The 22540-nt window shown below is 41.7% G+C and overlaps 1 protein-coding gene and 1 long non-coding RNA gene across 6 annotated transcripts in view; one reads left to right on the forward strand and one right to left on the reverse strand.

The window, feature by feature from the left end:
• The window catches only part of HPSE (heparanase), a 38576-nt gene extending 25859 nt beyond the window's left edge, over window positions 1–12717 (forward strand). For 2 of the 5 annotated variants that reach the window (XM_047799278.1, XM_047799280.1), the window contains exons 9-12: window positions 443–557; window positions 4210–4328; window positions 5496–5642; window positions 11153–12717. In XM_047799278.1, the coding sequence (XP_047655234.1) occupies window positions 443–557; window positions 4210–4328; window positions 5496–5642; window positions 11153–11312 (541 nt within the window). In that variant the 3' untranslated portion in view covers window positions 11313–12717. The other 3 variants (XR_007137565.1, XM_047799279.1, XM_047799281.1) reach the window with 3 other exon arrangements.
• On the reverse strand, window positions 5756–22515 carry LOC125138045 (uncharacterized). The gene is made up of 4 exons (XR_007137569.1): window positions 22369–22515; window positions 19824–20164; window positions 9263–9408; window positions 5756–6396 (listed from the first exon to the last, which is right to left on the reverse strand). It is a non-coding gene; the product is annotated as an uncharacterized LOC125138045 (long non-coding RNA).
• Between the last annotated feature and the right edge of the window lie 25 nt (window positions 22516–22540).

Genomic DNA, 22540 nt, shown 5'->3' on the forward strand with positions numbered 1-22540 from the left:
AAAATATAAATGTATTTACTGTATACTTGTTTTTAATGTACTTATTTATTACTGCTAATCACAAGCAACCTTTTCTTCAGACCCCACGTGGGAATAGGGTGCGGAGGTGGCAGAGGGGATCCCACAGGATGGAGAATAGTTGTCTGCGGGGGCAGACAACTGTCTGTCGTCTCCTCTGCTTCGTGGACGCTGTCCTGCCCTGCCAGGGACTCCGGTGGCATACTCACAGTCTCCTGGGACTCGTTATTTTGCGCAAGTGTGGGAACATGTGGAGGGAACGAGCATCTCCATTTCATCTGAATGCCTTATTTATAATGAATACCTCTTTTCTGGTTTCCTGTCAATTCTTCCCACACAGGGAATAAATCAGAATAGCATATAATTAAAATGGAGTTATTCTGCCTTCCAAACATGAATACAGTGGGGTCTCACTCTGTTCCAGGTGGCTGGATAAACTGGGCCTGTCAGCCACATTGGGCATAGAGGTGGTGATGAGGCAAGTGCTCTTTGGAGCTGGAACCTACCACTTAGTAGATAGAAACTTTGAACCTTTGCCTGTAAGTAACCACTACTTTCCTGTATCTGTGAGTGGGTTGGAGTCTATACCGAGGGCCCTCTGTAGTAGCCTTTTATGAATAGCCAATACTCTTGGTAAATTCAGCGCTCTCAATGAGTAGCCAAGCCAAGGAAAGATGAATTGGAAAGTATCTTTTTTTTTTTTTTTCTTTTTAGGGCCGCACTTGTGGCATATGAAAGTTCCCAGGCTAGGGGTCTAACCAGAGCTGCAGCTGCCAGCTTACACCACATCCACAGCAATGCTGGATCCGAGCCATGTCTACAACCTACACCACAGCTCACGGCAACGCCGGATCCTTAACCCACTGAGTGAGGCCAGGGATTGAACCCACGTCCTCATGGATACCAGATGGGTTTGTTACCACTGAGCTACAACAGGAACCCTTGAATTGGAAAGTATCTTAAGACATCACCCATTCTAACATTTTTGGTTTTCAAGAGAAGAAATTGAGGCCCAGAAATAATGTTTTTAACGTGGGCTATTTGGCATGTTGTGTGGGATTTTTTTTTTTAAAGGCATTTTAGTGGGTCCTACCATGGCACAGTGGGTTAAGAATCCAACTGCAGTGGCTCAGGTTGCTGCAGAGACACAGGTTCTATCTCTGGCCCAGTGCAGTGGGTTAAAGCATCTGGCATTGCTACAGCTGTGATGTAGGTCTTAGCTGTGGCTCAGATTCAGTCCCTGGCCTGGGGAACTTCTCTATGCTGTGCGTGTGGCCATTAAAATTCTTTAAAAGGGGGGGCTGTATTTTGAAATTTTATGACTCCAATTTCCAAGACAACAAACTAAAATCAAAAAAATGTTTTTCAAGGTAAATCAAAGTTAAAATTGCCGATAGTATCCAAAGTTTCAAAACCCTTTTATGCCATGAAATAATTTATTTAACTTATCACCCTAAGTTTGTTAATAATTATTATTTTGTTAATAATCTTTAAGATATTTGTTAACAAATTTTCATTTCCACCCTACTTCCAAAAACATCTGTTGCTAAATCAGGAAACGGTGGCCTTTCTATCTAAAAAGCCACTTGGAAGATATATATGTCTCAAAATTGGGATAGCATAGATATAGTCTTGAGAAGTATGATCTTGATTTTTATAGTCTCAAATAGCACTTGAGAAAATCTATTTTCTAAGAATATTTCCTAAGGGAATTATTTGAACACTGCAGGAAAGCTAGGAAAGTTTGCAAAAGGCACATGCCGAGAAATAAGCTAGGCTTTTGTGGTTTGTAGATAGATTTCATTGCTTTAAATCTATAGTGGCCCAAGATTATGGAGCATACTGTTCAAAACTAAAAAAAGTATTTAGCAAAATGGCTTTGCACCAAAGGGAATCTATCTTCCCGAAGTACATTGTGAGTCATTTATAAAATGAGTTAAACCAAATGTGATAGAATTTCATCAGACAAATATCCAAAATCTACTACTGCCTCACTCTTTCTTTCTTAGAATTATAAAAAATTTCATTATAGTTGACTTACAATTTGCGTTAATTTCAGTTGTTCAGCAAAGTGATTCCGTTATACACACATACATTCTTTTTCATATTCTTTTCCATGATGGTTTATTGCAGGCTACTGCATACAGTTCCCTGTGCTCTACAGTAGGACCTTGTTGTTTATTCATCCTATGTATAATAGTTTGCATCTGCTAATCCTCAACTCCCGATCTCCCTAGCAATCCTAAATTTGTTCTCTATATCTGCGAGTCTGTTTCTCTTTCATAGATAGGTTCATTTTTGTCGTATTTTACATTCCAGATATATGTGATACCATACGGTATTTATCTTTCTCTTTCTGACTTACTTTACTTAGTATGAGAACCTCGAGGTCCATCCATGTTGCTGCAAATGGCAATATTTCATTCTCCTTTAAGGCTGGGTGTCAATCCACATCTTCCTTGTCCATTCATCTGTCAGTGGACATTTAGGTTGTTTCCATGTCTTGCCTGTTGTAAACAGTGCTTCCACAAACATTGGGGTGCATATATATTTTTTTGTTTTTTGTTTGTTTGTTTGTTTTGCTTTTTAGGGCCACACCCACCGCATATGGAGGTTCCCAGGCTAGGGGTCTAATCGGAGCTGTAGCTGCCGGCCTACACCACAGCCATGGCAAGGTAAAACATTTTTAGTTTATTTTTGAGGGTGTGCTCTAACTTCACTGATTTGCATGCATCTCTCCAACTTCCCAATACCAGGAGCTGAAGAGACTGACTTTTATTCATTGTAAATCCTTGCCTCCTTTGTCAAAGATTAATTGACTATAGGTGTGTAGGTTTACTTGGGGGCTCTCTGTTCTATTCCATTGACACTGGCTCTTTCCTAAATGGACCTTGAACAAGGAAGGGAAATAAATAGTTTCTTCACAATTTGCTTTGAGTACAGTGTCTAGAAATTGGCCAGCTTATCCTGTCCCTCTTTGTAAATAGGACCAACTATTTATTATGTTATCTAACTCTTCTCAGCCAAACAGAAACTTTTGGCTTAAGAACCCTTTTTATAGGCAGGAAACATACTTCTTCCTCAAGGTTCACAAATCAGCGAGAAAAACTTGCAAGAGTAAATGATACTCTTGACATCTACAGGATCCAAGGGACTCAGCCTTAAACTCACGGTACATGTCTGTTTTCTTATTCGATTTGCACTACATTCCTGGAAGGTGGCAGAGTAGGTATTTTCCACCCATTTTTCCAAACCAAGATGAGGCAGTGTGACCTGCTGGAGGTCATAACACTGTTCCCTGGTTACTCTGAAGAATCCTGTGCAAATCCTGGCTCTGAGCCTGCTTGCTTTCTATTCCCAAGTCACTGAACCATACCAAAGCCAAGTTTCCTTTGAAAACATTTGATTCGCCTCTTGTCTCCAGTGAAAAATTTGAATTTAAGCAGAGAACCTGGGAGTTCCCATCGTGACTCAGTGGTTAACAAATCTGACTAGCATCCATGAGGATGCGGGTTCGATTCCTGACCTTGCTCAGTGGGTTAAGGATCTGGCGTTGCTGTAAGCTGTGGTGCAGGCCGGGAGCTACAGCTGTGACTGGATCCCTAGCCTGGGAACCTCCATATGCCTCCATGGATGCGGCCCTAAAAAGCAAAAAAAAAAAAAGAGAGAGAGAGAGAGAGAGTCAGAGAGACACATAGCATCTGGCTGTCTTTTTTTGACCAGTGATAATCACTGCCTAATGCATTACTTTACTGGGGGGAGTGGTTATAAGGTTCTAGAGAAAATGGTTTTAATCTCTTAAACAGAAATTTTATTTTAAAAACTTTGTATATGTGTGTTTGTGTGTGTATCTAAAAGTTTTGCTTTGAGCTTTGCTTTGACATCTTGGACGATAGACAACAAAACATTTAGACTGTCTCTGAGCAATGAGTTGCATTCTCGAGAATCATCTCCTAGCAGGCACAGCCCTCCGAATTGCGGAAACATACTTCTCCAGGGATAAAAAGCAGCAGACAAGATACTGCCTTCAGATTCATGGTGTTAACACAGACCAAAAGATGACCCCTTTTCAAATAGCTCTAGGACAGCAGTCACACTCTTCGTAGGGGAGCTCTTTGCTTGACACTGTTTTTGTTAAAGAAACAAGTTAAGATGGATTTTTGTTCCTCCCTCCCCAACCGCCACAACCAGGATTACTGGCTCTCTCTTCTGTTCAAGAAACTGGTGGGCACCAAAGTGTTAACAGCAAGTGTGAGAGGTCCAGAAAGAAGCAAACTCCGGGTATACCTTCACTGCACAAACAACAACCAGTAAGTGTGGAACACACCCTTTGCCAATGAACACGTTCGAATTAGTAAGCAGGCGACTTCCTATGCCCACGCCCTGTCGCCTTCTGTCTACACAGGGGTCTAAGGTCGTCATCCTTCCTTATTTCTTTCCATTCTCTTAGTGATATGGTGCCAGAGTCTAGCTAAGAAAAGCAGGTTTAACGCAGGCATTTGCAGTCCAGCAAAGATTTGTACAATGATTTAATGATCATAATCCATAATGAGACTATATCCCAAATTTCAATAAAGAATAGTACAAATGTAAGAACATGCAGCTCATTTTTTATGAATGATTCATTAACTGAATGACTATGCATGAATAGAATATGAATATGAACTCATAGGAAAGAATAATTATTTGAATATACTTATCCCTTGGCACCATGGCTGATAAATTTAATATGGAAGAAGAATTAAAAGGAGTACAATACCCCCTCATGTTTTCAAAAGTTTTAACCCAATTTCTGGAGTTGAGAGGCCAAAGAGATTTCTGTACTCCAGTACTCTGACCTTAGATGGCAAAAAATCGTCGTAAATCTCAGAGATTTTTCTCCTCTTAGTTTCAGTCTTTCTTGACAGATTGAGGAATGATACTAAAAGATTAATTCTAGTGAGAAAAGCTTCTCCCTGTTTCCAATTCAAGCGCGTGGGAACTCTATGTCTGGTGAGTGAGCCGCAGTAGGAAGAAGTGGGAGAATGGTGTCGGTGGATTAAATTTATGGAAAAGTGTCAACAGATTTCATTTCCTTGTTGGTTTAAGTCTTTTCATAAGGCTAGATAAAGCCTCTGTCTATACGGTTTACAGTTTGAGGTCACAAGAACTCACGAAATTTCCTTTTTACCATTTCACTTGCCTATGTTTGAACATATAAGGGCTGACTGGCTTCCTCACAGCTCCGTCTGACACAGCAGCAAAGATCTCAAAGGCACAAACCCAGAAAATGGTCATGTGGACAGCATGACTGTTACCATGTTTGCAAAGCAGGACCACGTCAGTGGCCTCATATCATCACAGACGGAAGGATACCGAGGACCCATCATCATTACAGATGCTAATATTTAGTGTTACCCATAATTACATCCGTAATCAACTATTTAATTGCTCGAATTAGGTAAATGTTTTTACTGAGTTAATCAATTTGCTTTTAGCCCGCAGTATAAAGAGGGAGATCTAACTCTGTATGCCTTAAACCTCCATAACGTCACCAAGCGCTTGCAGTTACCACGCCACTTATACGACAAGCAAGTGGACAAATACCTCATGCAATCTTCAGGACCAGATGGGTTGCTTTCCAAGTGAGTAATTTTCCTGGTTCATTTCAAATTTTCAACAAAAGTGAATTTTACTGGTGTGTATCCCAAGACAGAGTGTTAATAAGGAGCAAAAAAAGAAAAAAAAGGTCAAACAATTCTTAATACTTAGGAATTTTATACCTGAATACATACTAATACAGATGTAACTCGCTCTGAGAGTCCAAAGCAGGAGAATAGGAAGGCAAACCAGCAGTTATCTTAGGGGAATGTTTTCATTTCAAAACAATTTGATATATCAGGATCAACTCATCATATTTAGATTATTTGCTCCAAAAAGACATAATTCTTAGTAGCAAGTCATTAAAGCAAAGATAACTATATATAATTGCTATATGAAGGCATGGGGTTGGTGTAAAACATCATATATACCACGTGAGTTGGGTGTGATTCTCTTACAATATTAGTTTTTTTTATTAGTTAGAGTAAGGGAAAAAAAGTGGTTGGAAATGTGCCTTTTAGGTGGGTTACTTAAAGCTAGTTCTAATACATTTAAGTTTTAAAATCCCTTCACTGAATATGTCTTATAAAAGGGCAGCTTCAACAGAATACCCAAGAATGACCATACGCCTTCAAGAGTTAGGCGCGCAAACGCTGTAAGATTTCTGTCCGACGTGTGTTAGAGGCACGCTTTTCATCACGGCTATTCTCACATTAGAGCAGAAAAATTCTTACCATCTCCTCCCATCTTTGCAAATGCTCTATGATTGATGTTTTCAGTGACAATTAGCATCAGAACCTGAAAAGGTGATAATTAGCATCAGAGCAGGCTTTCTCCAAAGCCCTATCCCCACAGAGAAGCATTAATCCTTTATTAAGCATTATTAAAGGTCTCATTCCTTTACTTTTTTCCCTGTGCTTTATTTTACTCTAGCTGTAATCATACAACCTCTAATGGGAAAAAGGGAGAGGGAATCCACACGTTTTCCCAAGTGTTTTTCCATATATAGCCTTTGTAGGCTTTTTTTTTTTTTTTTTTTGGCTGCACCCACCAGCATGAGGAGGTTCCTGGGCCAGGGGTTGAACCCTCCGCCTCACAGCAATGACAACTCTGGATCTTTAACATGCTGAGCCACCAGAAAATCCTTGTAGACTTTTTAATGGGCTGCATGTCTTATAAAATGCCATGGTTTGCCTACCCGTTTTCCTACTGTTTAAACCTTTCTTTCCCTGTTGTAAATAATGCATATTTGGATAATACTTATCTCTGTTTGGGTGTTGACATTTTTTGAAATGGGTATTTTTAGCAGATTTGTGTCTGAGGCTGATAAGGGAAAAGCTTTTCTGAAGTAAATGAAGAATAGTTGTAGAGTTAGATCATTTCGGGCCAGCCCCAGCCGGGGCATCAGTGGCCATTCAGCTCTGATTCTTCTTCTGCTGGATCTCAAGGCCGCACCTGGCGACTGCTCCTTGTGGCCTCCAAGCCTTTTACCTGCTGCTCTTAGCTCCCTTCTCTAGAGCAGAGGATGGAAACTACACCTCGTGCCTGAGGACAAATGGGTTTAGAGAATTTTTTTTCTCTCTCTCTTTTTCTGGTAGAGGAGGTAGGCCTGCACTTTGTGTTAATTTTTATTAATTAGCTGTCAATGCTTAAAAATTGACAACGACTGAAACCACGTGAATTTCTATCTTTTCTTTGAAATTGGGTGCTCTGGCTCCTTGGGGCTGTTTTTCTCCATTCGGTGGAGTTGAACTGGGATTGTTTACTTTGGATGGGTAATTCCACTTTCATCCCCTTAGTCCCCGTGTGACCTGGCTGTCTGAGGCCTGTGCTACTGCGCTGGCCCTGGTGGGCGTCTGATTTCGCTGCTCTTCATCTGGAACAATGCCGAATATCTCATTTTCTCCAGAATAACTCTCAAATATTTGAAGGACAACTGGATTGTCTTCTCTCCAGGCTAAAGTTGCCCAGTTTTTTCAGTGATTCTTCTATTTGTGTATTAGACCAACCCTGTTGCATTCTGAGCACACATTTCAGACTTCATAATTGGAAAATTGGTGAAATTGTGGATACTGTTTTATTATCCTTAGTTCTCTTTGATGAGTATATACTACTTATATTTTTCTCTCTTTAAAATGCTGCAAAAGTACCCCAGATAAGTACGATCAGTGCACAGTCTGGACTCTTGCTCATGCTAATGATCTCAGAGGCTAAATAATGATCAGCTTAAATATTTTTAATTGAATGACTCGTAGAGTACCCATAGAAGGTCCTGCATAGTAAGTATTTCATAAATATTTGAAGCGAATATATTTTAAAAGCAGTATCTTATAGCTATCTCAGATAAATTTTGTCTAGCATCCCCAATTCTGCCCAATCTGTTGCTTACTAATTCCTTCCAGCTCTATTTCATCTGAAATTTGACAAGCATGTCTTCTACTTCTTATCATCATGTTACTGACTTCAGAGTAAGAAGTCAAATAAAACCCTATCTTCACCGCCCAGCCTGATGAGGAAGTACTCAGCACGCCTTGATAAAGCTTACACTTAGTATATTGATGGCATCCTTTAGCTATATTCATAGCTGATTAAACAGTATGGCCGGATGGATCAGGTATTATCTTGCGCGTGTTTTATCATCTTAACACACAGAGGTCTTCATTTGCAGTGATCAGATTTACCTTCAATGCTAGGGCCTCTCCTACAGCGTTTCTGAAACATTTTTGTGTACCCTTATAAATGGCCCTCGACTTCATGCAGAAGCGCTCTTACTACCAGCATGTCAAGAAGCTTTGGAGGCCTGTTTTGTTTGTGGTTTCCTGATGACGGCCTCGGTGTTTCCTCCCCACCTGGCTAGGGGCGGCTGTGACACAGGTGCTACTCGGGGGAGGATAACCGCAGCGCAGACTTACGAGCCTCCAGCACACTCGTGGTTACCTTATTACAACCCAGAGCTGGGCATTTAACCAAGACTGAATGCAAACCAGTTTTTCTGCTGACTGATACTTAGTGAAGACAGAGTTGGAGAGATCTTTAAAAATGAAAACTTTATAATAATGCTAAATTGGAAATAACCAAATGTCTAACAGTAGACAATTAAGTGAATAAACTCATATGCTCAGAATCCCGTGCAGCCATTAAGATGATGTAGTAGATAAATGTTTAATGATGTGAGCAAATGTTAGGATGTGTAAAGGGAAAACGACAAGTTTTAAGAGACGAGGTCTTGTACGCTCGCTTCTGTGTAAATGAAAATGTGTAAGTAATTTTTACATAGAAAAGAGATAAGGAATAGACATCAAAATATTAAAATGGTTATGACAAGTTAACAGGCTACTTTTGTTATATTTATTTATCTGAATACTAATGATGATGACAGATAGTATTTTACACTGCTTACTGTATGCAAGGCATTGTTATAAGTGTTCTGCAGAGAATACATGTGTTACACACATGACAAACTCTTGACATTAATTAATCCAAATTTCCAACAATAAAAACTTGTTTTCATATTATAAAAATTTCACGATATAAATCTTTTTTTAAGAAATCTTTTTTTTTTTTTTAAAGAAAAAGATAAAAGAGATAATAAGCATCAGTTCTTCCATGCATCCTGGTACCAGCAGTACCACTCTCATCAGTACCACTTTCCTAAACTTCCTACCTCCTCTGGCTGCTTCTCTTCCATATCTCTTGACACAGAAGATGCTGGGCCTGTAAGCTGAATGCTCACTCTGCTGTGCAGTAGAACCATGACTTTCGAAGACTCTTAGGCCTGTGGAGTTTGTTTTCTCCCGTCTGGGGAAGGCACTGTAAAGGAAGAATTATGCAATGTAACCTGTTCCTGTGTAATCTACCTTTATTTCCAAATTACAACTTTACAGTTGAAACTTAAAAAAAGAGAGAGAGATAAGGATCATTTAGAATTATGGAAGTAACTATCAGTAGAACTAAAGGCAGACTAAAGCTTTGCGTTTGGGGTGGGGGGCCACTCCCACAGCATGCAGAAGTTCCTGGGCCAGTAATCAAACCTCCACCCAGACTTGAGCCACAGCAGTGACAACACTGGATCCTCAACCTGCTGAGCCACCAAGGAACTCCTTCAGTAATTACTTCGGCATGATATATGCCAGTAGCCTCATTCCTATGGTTGTACAGAATGAAAAACTGACCAGGACATGTAAACCCCCAAATTAAGAAAGTATGTGCCTCTGGGCACAAATCAGGGCATCCCAATCGGGTCAGTGAGACAGAGAAATGCCTTTAGCATGCATCTTCCACTGCCCTACCCTTCCAGCCACACACAAACCCCACAGCTGCAGTTGTTAAGCATCATATAATTTTACCTCACAGCCATGCCTTATATCTGCTGTTCCCTCTGCTACAGCAACCTGCTAGGCCACCAGGGAATTCCCTAAAGCTGTTTTTTTTTTTTTTTTTTTTGTCTTTTTGCATTTTCTAGGGTTCTCCCTCAGCATATGGAGGTTCCCAGGCTACGGGTCGAATTGGAGCTGTAGCTGCTGGCCTCCACCACAGCCACAGCAACTCGGGATCTGAGCTGCGTCTTCGACCTACACCACCGCTCACAGCAACACTGGATCCTTAACCCACTGAGCGAGGCCAGGGATCGAACCTGCAACCTCATGGTTCCTAGTCAGATTTGTTAACCACTGAGCCACGACGGGAACTCCCCTAAAGCTGTTCTTTATGAACTCTTATTTATATGAGATTTGATGCTGTGAGCATAGATTAATATGATTTAAATAAAAATAAATATGCATAAGAAATAACACTTGTCCTTAACTTTTTTCCATTCTTTCATTCAGTATTGAATTTAAATTCCAACAGTGAAATGCAAAGAAAACATATGGTTTAGCTAAACAAAATAATTTTTGTTTCACCACAGCAATACACATTCTACCAAAAGAGTTTAATGACAACAGGAAAATGAATGCATGCCTTCTAAGGGAAGAGGAGTGGAGGGTGTATGGACATAGTTACAAATAGGAAATTTCATTGACTGTATTTTTATGTTAAATTAATGAAATCCATATTGCATTCTATATGTTTGTTTGCTTTATATAAAATGTTTCTGGAGTCCCCTGGTTGGCCTAGGCCGTTCAGGGCCCACCCTAGGGTCACCGCTGTGCCTTGGGTCACTGCTGTGGTTTGGGGTCAATCCCTGGCCTGGAAACTTCCGCATATCACAAAAAAAATGTTTTTTAATTCCTTACTGTCCATCACCAAAAGCCACAAACCCAGAAATACATTATTCGAATCCTTTTTATGTCTCCAACATCTTGCTTAGTGTGTGTGCTGCATTTTCTGTAAAGGGCCAGAGAGTAAATATTTCAGGCTTTGCAGGCCATATGGCTTCTGTCACAACTACTCAACTCTACCAGAGTTTGATCTGCTAGGTCAAACTCGTGCTACAGCAATGAAATACAAGTTATATCAGAAAATATTTTTGGTCTTAAAAAGATCTCATGACTTTTACAGAGCAGGTGAAAGACATACAACTTGGCTAACTTGGATGTATCCTTCCCCTTCGCAGATCTGTCCAGCTTAATGGTCAGACACTGAAGATGGTGAATGACCAAACCTTGCCAGCTTTGACAGAAAAACCCCTCCGGCCAGGAAGTGCACTGGGCCTGCCACCTTTCTCCTATGGTTTTTTTGTGATAAGAAATGCCAAAGTTGCTGCTTGCATTTAACTACGAAAGACATCGACTAGCCCAGAGATTTCACACGTATCGATGAAAGACCAAAGGAAAACTCAAGCTGCAGGAACACGAGCAGATGCAGAACAGATCAACTGGCTGGAGCTTTAGAGCCGCTGGGATGCTGAGTGCTAGATTCAGCAGAGTATTTTGTTCTAAGTAGACCAGTTAGTGATAGTACCCAGTGTCAAACACTAGCTCGGACTTTGCATGTACTATTTTTATTTGAGATTATTAAAAATGCATTATAAGTGCTCCCACATACAGCCAGGAGGCAAGTAAGTAAAGGGTATATTATTCATTTTAAGAAAGTGCTTAGTTGTTTCTATTTTTAAAAAGACAATTCTTGGAAGATCGTCCCATTCCTTCCTCCATATGCTGTCGCTATGGGCTGCTGTCAGAAAAAGTTCACTACCACAACCTTCAAATCATCTCTAAAAGACAGACATTTCTCTTTGCAGCTTAACAGCTATTAAATTCAGCTGCTACTTTTCGTCCCTCTGTTCTGTTTGTTTTCCTCAGTGACACTATGTGAGAGGAAGACGGGTAATGTGATAGTATAAAGAAAAGCGATCAATGATAGTTCAGAGGGAGGGGACTACGGAAACCTCAGATGAAATAAAAAAACGACTGTAAGTGAAACGGACTTACCCAGAGGAGAAAATTTAATTCAATGCACTACAACCACCTGTTAATGTTTAATCTACCTTAAATTCTTGCTTTAGTTGGCTGTAACAGAAAACCCTGATTCCAATGGCTTAACGCACAAGATAGTTATAATCCCACATATTGAGAAGTCCCGGTAGCATGAGCTCCACAGCCCAGGATGTCACCAAGGAGTCAGGTTTCTTCATCCTTCTGCTCTGCTGCCTTTAGTGTTGGCTCTGTTCTCAAGCTGGCGGCACGATGGCTGTTCCACGGGCCCATCCAGACCTGGCAGCAGCCAGGGAGAGAAGCGCAGCATTTTTCCTCTCTCCTTCATGGACCTTGAGGACCTTTCTCGAGGGTTTCTCACCAAACTCTCCTCCGCCTCCTCAGGTCTTCTTGGCCAGGAATGGGTTGCACGGCCACTCTCCACAATCCCTGCCAACCTCGTGAGATTCCTACAATTGCCTCCTAGTACTCTTTTGGATGGAGAGGGTGTCGGGAAGTCTGTGACACCGACCACCACAGCTCTGTGCTTTTATCAGTAACGGAATGTATTCTTTTCTCTGATGTCTTCATTCTTGGAAATGTAATTCTCTTTATATTTATGCCCACTATAACTAATTGTCTCAATTAAGTGTAAGCACATTTATAAGGAGCTAAAGTTGGCACAAGGTTTGGATGTTTTAAAATCCTTAAATTTTATATGTAAGTGGTTTTTGTATTTTCACATTTGAAATAAATATTTGCAACCTCAATATTGCATGCTTTTTTTTTTTTAATTTTTAAAAGGCCTGATTGCAACAACCATGCCTTTTATTGTTATTATTATTATTTTGCTTTTTAGGGCCACACTTGTGGCATGTGGAAGTTCCCCGGCTAAGGGTCGAATCAGTGCCTACACCACAGCCACAGCCACATGGGATCTGAGCCTCATCTGCGATCTACACCACAGCTCACGGCAACAATGGATCCTTAACCCACTAAGCAAGGCCAGGGATCAAGCCCTCGTCCTCATGGATACCAGTTGGGCTCGTTACCACTAAGCCACAACGGGAACTTCTTGGGTGATTTTCTCGTCATAAAGTTTAAGCCTACCGGTCCCTTTTTCCCTTCACCACTTTGTTTACACCTCCTACCTTTCTCTGACCTTCCAGCCTCCCCCACACCAAGAGCTGACCTTGAAGAAAAGAGGTCATCAGATACAAATGCGATTCCCTCCCTCATCATGCAGATTCAATCGCGATCACAGCTCAGTCCTGCCTGTGTTCCTTACCCCTGTCCCCTGCCACTTGATAAATTCAAAGCCTAATTTCTCACTGTCTCATGACAGTAATCCCGTAATTGTCATCTGTGACTCTGCTTAAAACTCCTAAATGGCTCTCCATTTCCCACAGCATGTCAAGTTTTCCATAACCTGGCACCTACCTTCTTCAGCCTCGCTCTTGTGAACCTTCCCCATGAATTCTGTTGTCCGCCCCACACTCTGGTGGAGAAATCTGGACATACGGCCTCTTTCACCTTTTGCTCCTGTACCTCTGGTGCTGCTCCTTCTGCTCTCCATCTGCAGTATTCATCCAACTCGCCTCTCTATGCGGCAAACTTTTATGTGTTAAGATGCAGCTCGGACAGCAGTTTCAGTGCCTCCTCTATCATTCCAGTAGCTTTAGTCATATTTCTTTGCTCCTACAGCAGTTTGAACATTTACTGTGGCACTTAGGATGCATCTTAATTGCGTCTATATATCTTTCTAACTTGACTCTATGGTTTTAAGAAAGAAGTTGTGTATCCCTTAGCGTGTGGCCTGGCACAGAGTAGCCTTTCAGATGTTTCCTTAAGGACAGGGAAGAACATTCACATTTGAAGCGAGCTTAGATATTTTAACTTTAAATGTACAGAAAAATGTAGTAATGTTTCAAACCTGAAAAGGTATGGTCTATCTTCAAAAACTCTTTTTAAAACTATCACCAGAGGGCTCTTACTAGTGCCGGGTAGTTGTGTGAAGGAAGGAATGCGCTCGGCTGCCTAGGACTGACCATTGAGTGCTTTATTATTAAGCTGTTCCTCAACTTTTTCTAGAGGAAGCTTCTTGCCTGTCACGTCAGGGAGACTTTTGGAACCTACATGCTTCCACTTAACTTGATCAAATACATTTATTTTCTGCAACTTGTTATACTGCCTCAAAATGATTTCTGTCCTTTATTTTGGCCCTTGTGGCTCACTGCGTCTCTATGACAATGAGGATTTTCAAGTTCTGCTGTGAAATTTGCGTGTTCAAGCCTTGTCAGCTCTGTAATTGCACTCACTTTCAGTTTCTTTTTTAAAACTTTTGATGTGTCTCATCAACCTACTGAAACACCTCATGGTTGATAAGCCTTTTGTGTGTGTGTGTGTTTTAGGGCCATATCCATGGCACGGGGAGGCTCCCAGGCTAGGAATCCAATCGGACAAGGACGAGGGGTCTCGAGGTTTATTTGGGAGATGATCCCAGGAAGCAGGCATGAGCGATCAGGAGAGATGGAGCAGAAGGAAAAAACAGTATTGAGGTTTGCTGCTGAGCTTGCTGCAGTAAGGCAATGAGAGCTCAGTTCCCCCAGCAACATCAGGAACCGTATGGATGCTTCTCCTAATGTTACTCTTATTAGTCTCGTATTTCTTAGCAGCTACCATTTTATAGTCACTTTATTGCCAATTACAATTTCCATAAAGTACATGAACTTCATATAAAATCTTTTTAAGGCCTGAAGCATTAGAGTCATTGATTCTATTATTTAAATTCCAAAGTCCCTTTTACAAATTTAACCCATCCATTTTGGAAGTCAAACGATACTTTTTAAAAATCTAAAGCACCTCTATGACTCAGCTCTAAAATCAGATGAAATAAGAACTTTAAAAACAAAAGAAAAAAAAGAATAAAAAAATCAATGAACTACATAACAGAGAAAATTCATCCTGAAGACTGATATTATGATGAATGGAGAACTGCTTTAAAATGTCTATCTGTAATAATAAATGGTGTACATGGAGTGAAGTGTTCGGTTGATTCATCATTTAGAAAAACATGTGTGGAATGAATGGACTTATTCACCATCTACTAGGTGCTATGTTCCTGTATTAGGCAGGTCTCTCCAGAAACCTAGTCAGGTTCGTGACCACTGAGCTCCACAACAGGAGCTCCCAAAGTCCACTGTTTTAAACGTTAACATCATCCAAAAATACCCTCATGAAAACACCCAGAATGATATTTAACCAAATATCTGGGCACCAGAGCTCAGCTAAGTCTACACATAAAATTAACCACCCTCTGGAGTTCCCATGGTGGCTCAGTGGGTTAAGAGCCTGACTAGTATCCCAGAAGATTTGGGTTCCACCCCTGGCCTCACTCAGTGGGTTAAAAATCCAGCGTTGCTGCAAGCTGTGGCACACGTCGCAGATGAGGCTCGAATCTGGCGTTGCTGTGGCTGTGGGAGAGGCCAGTAACTACAGCTACAACATGACCCCTAGCCTGGGAACCTCCATAAGCCATAGGTACAGCTGGAAAAAGAAAAAAAAAAATTAACCACCCTGGTTCCTACAGGTAATAAGTTTTAAAAAACAGAGTTCTCTTGCCCAGATACTCACAATCCAGATGGAGGGACCAGAACCTTGCAGGGTTTTTTAGAGATAATCCAGTCTCTAATATTTGAAGAGTTTACAGCAGTTGAGTGCCTTGTCTGAGAGCTTACACACTTTGGCAATAAAGTCTAGAGGGGACCCCATATGTTGGGGCTCCACTCTACGTGCTGTTCTATTGTCCTATAAGTTAAAAGAGTGATATTTGGGTACTTCCCTCAGTCTCCTGCACATTTTATTTTATTTTATTTTATTTGGCTGCACCCAAGGCACATGGAAATTCCTAGGCTATGGATCGAACTTGCACCACAGCAGTGACCCAAGCTGCTATAGTGGCAATGCCAGATCCTTAACCTGCTGTGCCACAAGGGAACTCCTCCTGTACATTTTAATTGGCCCACAACTTGGGGGGACCCCATAACCTCTGGGCAAGGCCAGTATCATAGGTGTGACCTATGAAGTCGCTCAAGACCTTCTCCTTAGAAGGACCTTGGTTTCATGTCTCTCTTATTGCCATTTTGAAAGTCATAATAATTTTTGAAAAGGCACTCTGCGTTTCTGTTTCCCACTGAGCCCCACAAGTTACGTAACTAGTCTAGTCTCTGGGTGCTGGGTGAAGAATAAATCATCGCACCTTCAGATCTGAAGTTCATACCCGTCTGGTCCTCCCAGCATCTCTATTCTCTACTAAATTTACTTCTGCTCTCATTCTCAACCAATGTTTTTTTTCTGTCTTTTTAGGGCCGTACCCACGACACATGGAAGTTCTCAGGCTAGGGGTCAAATAGGAGCCGCAGCTACACGACAACACGGGATCCATAACCCACTGAGCGAGGCCAGGGATTGAACCCTCATACTCATGGATACTAGTTGAGTTTCTTACTGCTAAGCCACAACAGGAACTCCTCTACTGATTTTTAGAACACTTACCTTCACGCCTTTCTTATGCCATTTGGAACTTTTCTGCCATTCTTACAGCATTTATGAAAATGAACTATGTAAGTGAGTAAAAACAGAAATAAGCAATGCTATTTTAGGAATCTAGCCCAAGGAAATAGTGTGGCTGAAGAGTTACCTAAAAGCATAGTTAGGGGGGAAAGTTATTATAGTAGTGAAACATTAAAAACTGTCTAAATCCCCAAGAGAATGGCTAAATAAATCATGGTACTTCCAAATAAGGGAATATTTTGCAGTCATTAACAGTCGTTTTTGGAACAACATGTAACAACAGGGAAGATGCTCCCAGTGCTTAAGGAAAGCTGAGAAAATGTTCCATGTGGAGGCTACACTCAGAAGTCATGGGAAAGATTTAAATTTCTACAGTTTGGAACAGATTATCTGCTGAACAGTAGCGTTAGTAACAAAGTTCAGATGTTCCTGTTTTCCTTCTTGTTCTCTATACTTCAGCTCAATAAATACATCGTTTCCTACCATGTGAACGAGACTGTGCCAGACGCTGCCAGAGATTCAAGTATGTCCCATGGACTTTTCCATTCTTGCTTTATCAGAAGCATTCGAAACTACCGACCACTTCTTGAAATAATCTCTCTTGGTTCCTAGGACACCATCTCTCTTTACACATATGTCTCTGGCCGCCCCTTCTCTGTAGCTTTCTCGCGTTTCTGTTCGTCTGCCTTAGAGGATGGAGTTTCTTACGTGATGGATAGATGAGTCAATCTGAGTCCTCTTGTCTTGTTTCACATTATTCCTGCGTGAAATCAAGTACCATCATCCCATCGCGATAGGAATGGGCCATTGTCTCTTTTGCGCTTTGTCGAATTTTCTTATTTATCTTTTTTTTGGGGGAGGAGGCTGCACCTGCAGCATGTAAAAGTTCCTGGGCCAGGGATCGAACCTGCATGACAGCAGCGACCCAAGCCACTGCAGTGACAACGCCAGATCCTTAACCAGCTGCACCACAGGAGAACTCCTATGGTGTCCTTATTAATTCTATCCTGAATGTGAACACCTGGGTGTTTAGATCAGAGACAGAGCATCATTATTCAGTTAGAAAGCAAATACTGAAGGGTAGCTCTGCACACCCCAGTTCTTACTCCTAGCATGGCGTAACAAGAGCCAGATCAAATGCCCTATGCACACAAGCCTTGAAGTCTGCATCATAAGAAAAGAGAGAGAAAAACCTTTGCTCACTGGGGACAGAACGGAAAGGATTAAGGACTCTCACAGTTTTCGGAATGTAAATAAAATCCAGGGCCAGCGAGACCCATGTGTGACCAGCTTTTTTGTTTGTTTTTCAGGGCCACACCCAATCAGACGGAGGTTCCAGGCTAAGGGTTGAATTGGAGATGCAGCTGCCGGCTGGCACCACAGCCATAGCAATGCCAGATCTGAGCTGCATCTGTGACCTACACTGCAGCTCACGGCAACACCGGATCCTTAACCCACTGAGTGAGGCCAGGGATCAAACCCACGTCCTCTTGGATACTAGTCGGGGTTGTTACCACTAAGTCACAACAGGAACTCCCATAGCTTTTACTAGTCTAAGAACACACCCAAAGTTCTGAGCTTAGGGAAATAAACCTTCCTGGATTTCTCAGTGTTCCTGTAAACAGCCCTGGCCTCCTGGGATACAGAGATATATTTGGTATAAAGACAAAGAAAGTTGGCCTTGGAGTTACCGTCGTGGAGCAGTGGTTAACAAATACGACTAGGAACCATGGGGTTGCGGGTTCGATCCCTGGCCTTGCTCAGTGGGTTAAGGATCCAGCGTTGCTCTGAGCTGTGGTGTAGGTTGCAGATGAGGCTCGGATCTAGGGTTGCTGTGGCTCTGGCGTAGGCCGGCAGCTACAGCTCTGATCAGATCCCTAGCCTAGGAACCTTCATATGCTGTGGGAGCGGCCCTAGAAAAGGCAAAAAGACAAAAAAAACAAAAAACAAAAACAGTGCTTTCAATAAATATCTTGTTAAATTATTTATAATCTCTGACTTTAAGGAGTATATAATCAAAATGAGAAAAACATACAAATTAGTATAATACAAAGGGAAATTAACTTAAATTTCATAAAAGAAATAAAGCTCTGCCAGTGTTTAAGGAAAGAGAACAATTTTACATAGTTGAAGGACTATGCCTACAATTCCCAATGCCATGGCAGTGAGAGCAGGCAGACGCTGCTCTCAGGTCTAAGTTTCTGTGGTAGAGAGTATGGCCAAACAAACAACAAACTCAGAAACTCAGCTTTCATCTTCATGCCCCAAACATTCTGTCTCTGAGGCTCTTTCCCCCACCACACACAAAAAAACACTCTGATGGCAAGTCTAATGATTGCCCTAAAGTAACAAGCCCAGCAAGGGAGCTAGAAGAGGCCCATCCAGATCAGGGCACTCCCACTGATGGTGACAACTGCAGGACCAGGTCTGGGACAAGTACTTCTGCATCAAGCTGCAGCAGAAGGTCTGACTACTCTGGAAGGTCCAGTTTTCTCTGTGTCTCCTCTGAGTTCTTTTCATCTGAGATAGGACAACACACAGCATCCTTACTCCACATTTAAATCTTAAAATGATGAAAAGCTAAGGAAAGGATGGGCTCTTTCCCTCACAGGTGGACTCTTTCTCTTGAATGGACAGTGTGTATCACTGAGAGGCTTCCAAGAAGTATAACTAAGAATCATGTGACACAGATAATTTCTATTTGGGGGACAATCTAAGAGCTTGTTATGCCTACAGAAACACATCTTTCCAAAGGCCAAGGCAGTGTCTATTGAATTTGAGTTTAAGATGGCTTTGTTGAGTCTGAAAATCCAGATGGAAAGGCATGAAACTGTTAAAGGGGAAAACTGAGGCATATTAAAAATGTTAAGGGTTTATTTGAACATTTATCTATTCAAACAGCGCAGAACCAAACTGAAAGTGGTTAATACTCCCCCAACAGGATCCAGGGGAAAGACGTACGAAGAAAGTGTGGAAGCAAAGAAAAAGAAATGATTTAATTGGCTACAGCTTAAAACCTAGTTGGCTCTTTGTGACTGGTTATCCTTACCGTTCTGATTTCCTAACCTTGAGCTATTCACAGGTTTACACTTGGGTTTGCTTATTTAGGCCACCAGAGCATAGAAGCCCATCAGTCTAACGGCCTGCTTCAATTAATTTAACAAAACACATGGAGGAGGATGGCTGCATGGTCACCAGGGCCCCTCCAGCCCATGCTAACCTTTGGCCTAAACATCTTACCTGTCCCCCAGCCACGTAAGATACCCTATGAAGACAAATATCCCCAAATAGTACCCTTACCTTAATATCCAATGAAGCCTCAGAGGCTCTCTAATGTCCTCCATTGAATCAGGGTTTCAAGGACTTCCCCTCTGCAGCAGATCCCATCCAGAAAAATATGACAACTTTTATTAGTGGGGGAGGATAGGCAGGAAGAGCTCAAGCCAGATGGCTGGATCAGCAAAAGCTGACACTTTAGAACTTTCCACCTCCCTGAAAGCGAGCATACAAATCTTTAATTGAAGTGCTTATCTGATATGAGTCTATTTGCTTTGGCTGCAGAAGAGTGGCCGTCTCTGGCTTACTGTTCATCACTGCCTTCCAGTTATGCGTCTTCAGAAGTGAGCTCATCTTTCCAACTGCTGAAAGAGTAAGTTGCAAAGTCAGCTGGCACAAGTAAGCTTCAAGGTGCTATTGCTCTGACTCCTTGAAACATGTCTTTTATTGTCACATGAAATATCCTAATATCCTAAACTGTGTTTAGTGACCTGATTGCAAAAATTTGCCTGTCAATCTGTTACTTTAAGGAAGGAAGAAGTTGGAGTTCCCGTCATGGCGCAGTGGTTAACGAATCCGACTAGGAACCATGAGGTTGCGGGTTCGGTCCCTGCCCTTGCTCAGTGGGTTAACGATCCGGTGTTGCCGTGAGCTGTGGCGTAGGTTGCAGACGTGGCTCGGATCCCGCATTGCTGTGGCTCTGGCGTAGGCTAGTGGCTACAGCTCCGATTAGACCCCTAGCCTGGGAACCTCCATATGCTGCAGAAGCGGCCCAAGAAATAGACAAAAAAAATTTAAAAATTAAAAAAAAATAAAAAATAAATAAAGTAAAGGAAGGAAGAAGTTTATGCAGGTCAAGTTTCTATTAAGGCTAGAATTGCTATAGCTTTAAGTCCCCTTCTGACTTCTATGTACGCATACATATACATGTATATATAATATGTGTATGTGGAATATATATTATGGATATTTGTATATATCTGACTGTTCCTGCGTTATGACCTTTTATAATAAACTGGTGATTTGGTAAGTACAATGTTTTCCTAAGTTCTGTCAATCCCTCTAGCACATTCACCAAAACTAAAGAAGGGGTCTTGGGAACCTCCCATCTATAGCCAGTGTATGGGAGCCAGTGTATGGGAGAGTCACCCTCAAATGTGCCTCTTTGGCATGGGTTCTATTTTAGGCTGATTATTTTTTAAGAAACAAATGGCTCAGGAAGAGCTTTCACTTCCTTCCCTCTCCAACTGCCTAAAACATTTAAGAAAGAGGACATGTTTCAGGAAAGGAGCTATCAACATTTAAAACCACAGTACAGTGTGAGCTAGTGTGACACTTTAGAACTTTCCATCTCCCTGATAGACAGGGCGAAAAACCTAGCAGAATCTATTTGTTAAGATTCTCTGTGTCCTACTGTTTCTGCTTAGCCCAGCAAACATTTGTTTACCAAACGTTTGCTCCTTTCATTCTTTCTGTGAATGGTCTTCTATCTCTTTGAAGTCCCAAACCCCTTCCCCCTTCTCCGTAGTCCAGAAGGCCATATATAATGCATTTTTACCTTTGAGTGTTCTCATATTTGGAATCCCTATACATATGTAATGAAATTTTACTTTCTCCTCTCAATCTGTCTGCAATTATTTTTGAGACCAGCCAGAAGAACCTAGAAGGGCAGAGGAAAACTTTTTTCCTCCCCAACAGAGGTAGGTCAGAAGCAGAAGTAACAACCTGGACTTTTGACTTTGGGGGGAGGGGCGGTCTTCCAGGACTGAGCCAGCAACCTGCAGAAATCTGATGCAAACTCCAGATGGATAGTGCCAGAACTACGTAAAATTATAGGACACTCAGGTGTTGCAGAATTGCTTGATGTGTGGAAAACACATACATCTGTGGTCTCAAGTCAAGCAGTGTTGTTGAGAGTAAACACACACAGGAGGAAGTGTGTTTTTTCCTTTACAATTATGTAATAAAATTTCCCAGTGTCTTGAAATCTGTCTTCAATTAAACAAATTGTGAGTTCTGTAAATTTATTAAGGGCCACCCCCTCAACACCACCACTGGAGACTCAAGATATCAGAGAATCACTGTTCAGGTTTCAAAGGAAGCCACTTAAAGCCTTTATACAAAAAAACAAAAAAACAAAACAAAACAAAAAAAACAACCATTCCCTAGAATATAAGAATTCCAATGAGCAACTTGACCACGGTCACTCACTAAGTGGTTAAATGGGACAATACATATACAGTGCCTGTAACAGTGCCTGGCACCCCACGCTGCCCAATAGCTGGCTATGATGATGCAGCTCAAACCAAATGTTCTCGCTGCAGTCTCTTGGCATCTCACACACTCGCTGCCTCTGGATTACACTAACCCCTTTGAAATGACTACCAAATTTAAGATTTTCACTTGCATAATGAATGACCCTCACCTCGGAGCAGGGTTTTAATTTACATTCTTGGTTTGGCCTCTTCGTGCTCTTTCAAGCTTTGCAAATATAACGCCTGACTGCGAATACTGGGTTCAGTAGGAGGTTTTGTTCTATTATATATTTTGATGACAGGAATTTCTTTACCTGAAGAACCCCCTCACAGGGCAAGGTGACCACGATAATTTCCATTTCACGTTACTCAAAAAGCTCGCGCCACCCAGCCGCCGAGACTGGACAGGCACGGACGGTCCACCGGCGGACGGTCTCGCCGGCGGACGCCACTGCGCATGCCTGCGGGGACGCAGACGCGCGGGAG

This window comes from Phacochoerus africanus, chromosome 10 (assembly GCF_016906955.1).
Source record: "Phacochoerus africanus isolate WHEZ1 chromosome 10, ROS_Pafr_v1, whole genome shotgun sequence".
Lineage (NCBI taxonomy): Eukaryota > Metazoa > Chordata > Mammalia > Artiodactyla > Suidae > Phacochoerus > Phacochoerus africanus.